The sequence below is a fragment of the Gekko japonicus genome, unplaced genomic scaffold, assembly GCF_001447785.1.
Source record: "Gekko japonicus isolate JY-2015 unplaced genomic scaffold, Gekko_japonicus_V1.1 scaffold696, whole genome shotgun sequence".
Classification (NCBI taxonomy): Eukaryota; Metazoa; Chordata; class Lepidosauria; order Squamata; family Gekkonidae; genus Gekko; species Gekko japonicus.
Window position 1 is genome coordinate 839,315 of NW_015161971.1, and position 7,052 is coordinate 846,366.

Genomic DNA, 7,052 nt, shown 5'->3' on the forward strand with positions numbered 1-7,052 from the left:
ATGGCTGCCTATGCGCATGTTCAAGCTGTTTTTTTTTTAAAAAACTCGCCGACGCCCACAGCGTGTGACCGGGCGTACAACAATGGGAACCGCAAAATGGAGATAAGTTTGATCGCGTTTCTGCTGGCATAAACTGCACCGGTTCCAACCGGTGCAGTTTATGCCGGCAGAAAGCCCCCGTCTGAACGCACTCTCTGCGTCACACAGTGGCCAAAACCCAGTTGCCATTAGGAAGTCCACCAGTGGGGCCAGAACTCCCGAAGCCCTCCCAGTCATGCCCCCTCTAGCACCAAGAAGACAGAGCATCACTGCCCCAGACAAAGTGTTCCATGTATAAGAACATAAAGAGAAGCCATATTGGATCAGGCCTAAAAAGTACGCAGACGGAGAGTGACTTCAGCAAAGCGTACTTTATTCTATCTGGAACAAGACGACTTTGGCCAGCTTGCAGGCCAGCTTATATCCCCCGAGAAACCGCCACCCAAAACACACCCCTACTTCCCTATAGGTTATTTACAGTGGCCGAGAGTCCCATAGGCTCTCCGCCGGGAACCCAGCCCGCTGATTGGAGCGGGCTAGGATCCGCATAGTCCATTGTCTCTTAGAGCGAAGCTCGGTGTTTGTCTCTGGACTTGTCTGGACTGGATACATTACAAGGCCAATGGCCCCTCCGGTCCAACACTCGGTGCCACACAGTGGCCAAGACCCAGGGGCCATTGGGAGGTCCACCAGTGGGGCCAGAACTCCAGAAGCCCCTCCCACTGTGGCCCCCTCCCAAGCACCAAGAAGACAGAGCATCCCTGCCCCAGGCAGAGGGTTCCATCTTTGGACCACCAAGTGACACTTGCACCATTCATATGTGGGCTCTTTTTGTAGCAGGTACTCATTTGCATATTAAGTGACACACCCCTAATGTAGCCAATTCTCCAAGAGCTTACAGTAGCCCCCTGTAAGAAGAGCTCTGTAAGCTCTTGGAGGATTGGCTACATTAGGGGTGTGTGGCCTAATATGCAAAGGAGTTCCTGCTACAAAAAGAGCCCCCTCCTTCTTCTACTACACACACAAACGGTTAAGGCCTCATTGGGGCTTCTGTTTTATTTTTGCAAAGGGGAAAAAAATATGCAGGCAACTCTCCCTTTCCCTTTCCCCCGGATGAACCGGGTGCAATTCTGTGCGCGCTTCCTCGGGAGTAAATCCCCCACTAAATAGAATGGGAAGAACTGCAAGCACAGCCGTGCATCGCAAGTGCGCACGCGCGAGCGCCGGCACAGCCGCGGTTGCGCTCTTCTCCCGCCAATAATTCAGAGCCCGCTTGGGAGGGGCGGGGGGCGGGGCCCGCTGCTCTGCCTCGAGGAAAAGGAGGCGGGGCCCGAGGAAGCTGAGAGAACCAACCGTTCGCTGAAACCTCGTCGCCTTGGCGATAACTCCCGCCCCTACCGCTCCTCAGCTCTTCCAATGGCACTTCCGGCCTTCCGTCGGGTGGTTTAAAAAGAAGAAACACCCGCTGCGCAAGCGCAGTACGAGAAGTGAGCGCAAGGCGCCGGTGGGGCGGGGGAGAGCCGGTTGGCTGTTGCCCCCTGTCAAGGTGCGCGCGCGCGGGCGGAGGCTTCTGGGAGCTGGCCTCGTGAGCCGCAGGTGAGGAGGGGAAGGAACACGTGTACCGAAGGTCGTGTGGATTCACCCTAAGCTAAGGGGGAAGCGGGGAGGGGAGGGGGCGGGCGCTCTCGGGCTCTGCCAGGCTCTTTGGGGCAGAGAGGGGTCTGCTTGCCAACCTCCAGGTGGGCCCTGGAGATCTCCCGGGATTACCATTCTCATCCAGACTGCAGAGATCACTTCCTTCGGAGAAAAATGGCTGCTTTGGAGGGGAGACTCCGTGTCCTCCAGAGGTCCCTCCTCCAGCCCTGCCCTCCCCAGGCGCCACCACAAATTATATAAGAGCTGTTACAAATCTCCAGGAATTTCCCAACCTGGAGTTGGCAACCCCAGTGGAGGAGCTTGTTGTTTGACCTGGCATTAGAAGATTGGAGGGGTTGTTACTGGAGGTAGGATAGATTACATTGTCCCCCCCCCCCCTCCCTTCCTCCTCTTTCCAGAACATGCAGGGGGAACAGAGTCCGGCCGCTTCCCTCATCGACCGGACCATCAAGATGAGGAAGGAAACGGAAGTGAAGAAAGTGGTCTTGGCGTGGGGACTTCTGAACCTGTCGGTTGCCGGCATGATTTACACTGAAATGTAAGACAAGTCGCTTTCTCCACCTGGGTGAGGTCCTGAAATGAAGCTGGAGGTGTCCGGTGCCTAAACGGGTGATCTGGAAAGGGTCCCGTTTGAAACTCACCTTCACCAAGACGCTGGTTTGGTCCCAGCCCCCTCTGCCCTCCTAATCTGCAATACGGGTGTGGAGTGTAGGAGAGCTGCAAAACACTGGGAAATGGTTTTAGAATTTGCTAGTATGGCTTCCGTATTCTAGTGAGGCTGTGAATGACTTTGGCCTGTTCCTTTCCTTTTTCTAGGTCTGGGAAACTAATCAGTTCCTATTATAACATTTCGTGCTGGTTACTGTGGTATATCGGTAAGTGCCGTGGATATCAACTACCAGGAGATATATTCAGGCTAGCCCAATCTTGTCAGATCTTGGAAGCGAAGGATGGTTGATTAGCTGCTGTAGCTGTAGATGTTCCGGGTTGTGTGGCCGTGGTCTTGGCATTGCAGAGCCTGACGTTTTGCCAGTAGCTGTGACTGGCATCCTCAGAGGTGCAACACAGAAAGATGGAGGACTCTCTGTGTCAAGGGTGAGGAGAAAAGCATGGTTGACCTTGGCTAGTATTTGGATGGGCGACCTCCACGGAATACCAGAGTCGTCCTGACGCAGAGGCGGGCAATGGCAAACCGCTCCTGAAACGTCTCTTGCCTTTAAAAAAAAAAAAAGGTCTAGCTCGCCACCTAGTGGTGCATAGTGCTAAAAGAGCTAGAACTTTTGGCTGCCAGACAATCTTAGGACGCAAGTCTGAGAGTCTGTTGTTTTTTTTAAAAAATAAGGTTTTTTAAAATTATTATTATTATTATTCTGAACAATATATTCAACAGTACATTCAGAACACAAATTAATACCATGCAATAATCAACATTCTCAACCTGTAAGAGCTTTTTAAAAATATAACAGATCTTTGTAATAAGAGTTGTTTGGAATCACTTCTTCGTCTACGAGATATTCCACTGCTGGGAACCAAGTCGCTTGAAAATCCTTTTGGTGAGAGACTAGTCTGTTTTGATCTCACACAGTAAAAAGATACTGCGTCATGTGTTGATCTCTGCCTCTCTCTCTTTTTTTTGCCATCAAATCACGGTCAGCTTACGGTGACCCCATGGGTTTCTCAAGGCAAGAGACTTCAGAGGTGTTTTGCCATTGCCTGCCTCTGCGTAGCAAACCCTGGATTCCCTTGATGGCCTCCCGTCCCAATACTGACCGGGCCCGACCCTGCTTAGCTTCCGAGATCTTAGAAGAATGGACTGCCCAGGTCAGGGAACGATGGTCTCTAGACCAGGGGTGTCAAACTAATTTTGTTACAAAGGCAGGATCTGACTTAGATGTCAGTTTATCGGGCCGGGCCATGAGTGCCATAAAATGTAATGCCTGGTACCGGAGATATAAACTTTATAAAAGACACAGGGAAACCTAATTAAACAATCGATTTCTAAAAGCCTGGCTCTCCCAGATCCCCACCCCACCCCCAGTTCTTGTTCTTCCTGCGTTTCCCATAGAAGCACGCGCCTGTTGCCCAGCGTCTCTGCCCGCGTGGAGGCTCAGCGCCAGAAGAACTGTGCCATTACTTGCTATTCTGCCCACTCTATCAATCCCCTAGGAAGAAATTTCTAGGCCCAATTTTGGTCACCCTAGGCAGTAGAACAGAAACAGCACCAGTTGCTCGCAGACGTAGAGGCCGAGATCTCACACAAGCCCTCGCTGCAGAGAAAATTCGGGGGGGAAATAGTAGCAGCACCATAGCTCGATTACTAACGGAGGTCAGGACGGAAGAGTTGGAATTATTAAAATGTTTTATTGTGTATTAATTTAGAGCTTTTTGTTCTTCTGGTTTTTGTAGTCTATATAGATGCTATATAGATGTTCTGTCATGGTAATGGCCTATGGCCTGAGGCAATCAAAACTGAACCCGAACCCATAGAAGCAGTGGGGCTCGGGAAGGCCTGACAGAGACCGTTTCCGAAATCTGCAGGGGGTGCTTTTTGTCCTCCGGCAACCCATTTTCCTTCACGAGCTGAGAACAGCACCAGTTACTCGCGAGCCAGATGAGAACCCTGGACGGGCCAGTTCCGGCCCAAGGGCCACATGTTTGACACCCCTGCTCTAGACCATCTGCTATCTCAACCCGTCTCTTACGTCCAACAAAATCTCAGAGGGGCTGTGCGTGTAATTTGTCTTGTGCATGCAATTATGATAACATTTTATGTTCTTGTATGTTGCTCCAGAACTTGCCTTTGCATCGCTGTTCAGCCTCAATGCCTTGTTTGATTTCTGGAGATACTTCAAGTACACCGTGGCCCCAACCAGCCTGGTCGTCAGTCCCGGACAGCAATCCCTCCTCGGGTTGAGGAACGCAGGTCAGTGCTCTTTCAGTTTGGTGTAGTGGTGTAGAGAGCCAGTTTGGTGTAGTGGTTAAGTGCATGGACTCTAATCTGGGAGAACCGGGTTTGATTCTCCACACGCAGCTGCCGGTGTGACCTTAGTCAGTCACAAGTTCTCTTAGAGGTGTTCTCTCAGGAGCAGTCCTCGAAAGAGCTCTCTCAGTCCCACCCGCCTCACAGGGTGACTGTTGTGGGGAAGGGAAGGGAAGGGAAAGGAGATTGTAAGCAGCTCTGAGACTCCTTTGGGTAGTGAAGGGTGGGGTATACATCCAATCTCTTCTTCTCTCCTTCTTTCACGGCATCTGTAATGCAGATATCTGATCCGCCCAGATGTTTGGGGCAGTCAGGCATAGACTGAATAAGTGGCACTTGTTGTGGTATTCTGGGACCCCAGGACTGTTTCCCTGGGACCCTCCCATTCCCCTTTAGCTCTTTTATTGGTTGGGTGGAGACTGGCAAGGGAGACCATAGTTTTCAAACGAAACCAGGCTATTTACAGTATAAGCTTCTTAAGGACAGAAAGCCCTTTAGCACAGGGTTATCGAACTAATGTGTTACGAGGGCCGGATCTGACATAAATGAGACCTTGTTGGGCCAAACCCTGTGCATCATAAAAGGTAATGCCAGGTAGCGGAGATAAGGACACAAACACAAAGGGTATTTTTAAATTTAAAATAAAAAACAGGCTTAAAAACATTAGACCTCTTGCAATATTTTGTTTATTTAACCGTGCTTGATAACTCACACCTCTTGCTCTGAATTATTGCATCAAAATGCCTGTGCTGCTGCAATCTTGAGTATGCTGTTCAGGTGTGTATCTGTAAGCTGCAAACCTAGGATGACGCAGCAGCAGCAGAACTGGAAGAAGCAGCAGAAGACAGCCACTTCTTCTGAGGGCCTGAGAGAAGCCCTCCGGAGGAGCCTGATGCGGCCCCTGGGCCACATGTCTGACACCCATGCTTTAGCACTTACACATCTCTTAGGATCAGGGCTATTTTTGGGCCGGAACTCACAGGAACGGAGTTCCGGCTGGCTCCCAAGTTGACCACGCCCAGCAGGAACTCATTAGCATAACAGGCCACACCCAACAGCAGAAACTCATTCGGATTGGCTACAGTTAGGGGTGTGTGGCCTGATATGCAAAAAGCCCTGGGTTTTGACAACAAACAAGGTAAAGAGAATAAGAAGCAAAAGGTGGGTGTGGCTGGATGACCACACTTCTGGTAACATGGGGGTGTGGCCTAATATGCAAATGAGCTGTGCTGTCATGGGTGTGGCCTAATATGCTAATGAGTTCCTGCTGTTGGGTATGGCCTATTATGCTAATGAGTTCCTGCTGGGCTTTTTCTACAAAAAAAGCCCTGCTTAGGATAAAAGCGTAACATTTCCATATTCAGTGTAGAATACTTCAACACAAACATAGGAGAGAAGAGTTTGGATTTATACCCTGTCCTCTGAGACATATTTGGGTAGTGAAGGGCGGGGTATAAATCCAATCTCTTCTTTTTCTTCTTCTTCACTACCCAAAGGCGTCTCAGAGCGGCTTACAAACTCCTTTCCCTTCCCCTCCCCACAACGGACACCCTGTGAGGTAGGTAGGTGGGGCTGAGAGAGCTCTTGACAGAAACTGCTCTTTTTCAAGAGCAGCTCTTATCAGAACTACGGCTTGCCCAAGGTCATCCAGCCAGGTGCAAGTAGAGATTAGAGTCCACGCACTTAACCACGACACCAGACTAGCTCTCATAGTGCACTAGCATAAAATACAGAGCACTCTGGTCTAGTCTACAAGAGCTCACAGAGAACTGATTGATGACCGGCCCAGACCAAAGAAGTCTTCAACAATTGGCTTCCGGTCTGGCTTCCGCGAATGGCGGACGTATCCCCGGGTCGCTCCCGGGGCGTCTCGCCCGCCCGCGGTTGAGGAGGGAATTCGCGAGAGCGGAGACCCAAACGAGCACCTCAGAGGAGAGGGGCTCGGATCCGGGGCGCTTTAGGGCTTTTTTGGGGGAGCCTCTTTCTCGGCCGAACGGTCGGAAATTGAGGCTTTCTCCTCGCCCTGCCCCTATGGACCTCGCCGCGTGAGTGACCCTGTAAAGGGTATAGTGGAACCTACGGACGTCACCGAGTGATGAAGCGAAAAAGTGAAAAAATGATGAAATTGGAAAAGATCGGCTGGAACTGTGAGTTGTCAATCGTAGTCGAAAAGCAATAATCGCGTCCCCCCCACCCCAAGCGATAAGAAATGAGAGAAGGAGACGATCCTTCTGTTCTCGTTTAAACTTTCGTTATATACGAATTTGGCGGAGAAAGGGGGGGGGAACGGAAACTGGAAGAAAAGCCCTTTGGTATTTCAAGCGAAAGAGCGAATGACTTTAACTTCGAATGAACTGTTAGAACTTTCTGAGTGAGC

The 7,052-nt window shown here is 50.6% G+C and overlaps 1 protein-coding gene across 1 annotated transcript in view; it reads left to right on the forward strand.

The window, feature by feature from the left end:
- Positions 1-1,543: 1,543 nt before the first annotated feature.
- TMEM209 (transmembrane protein 209) overlaps positions 1,544-7,052 on the forward strand; it is a gene marked incomplete at its 3' end in the record, with an annotated part of 29,239 nt that continues 23,730 nt past the window's right edge. Inside the window, exons 1-4 of the mRNA XM_015429674.1 lie at positions 1,544-1,635; positions 2,094-2,233; positions 2,512-2,570; positions 4,487-4,618. Of these exons, the coding sequence (XP_015285160.1) occupies positions 2,097-2,233; positions 2,512-2,570; positions 4,487-4,618 (328 nt within the window). The remainder of the gene's footprint in view (positions 1,636-2,093; positions 2,234-2,511; positions 2,571-4,486; positions 4,619-7,052) is intronic.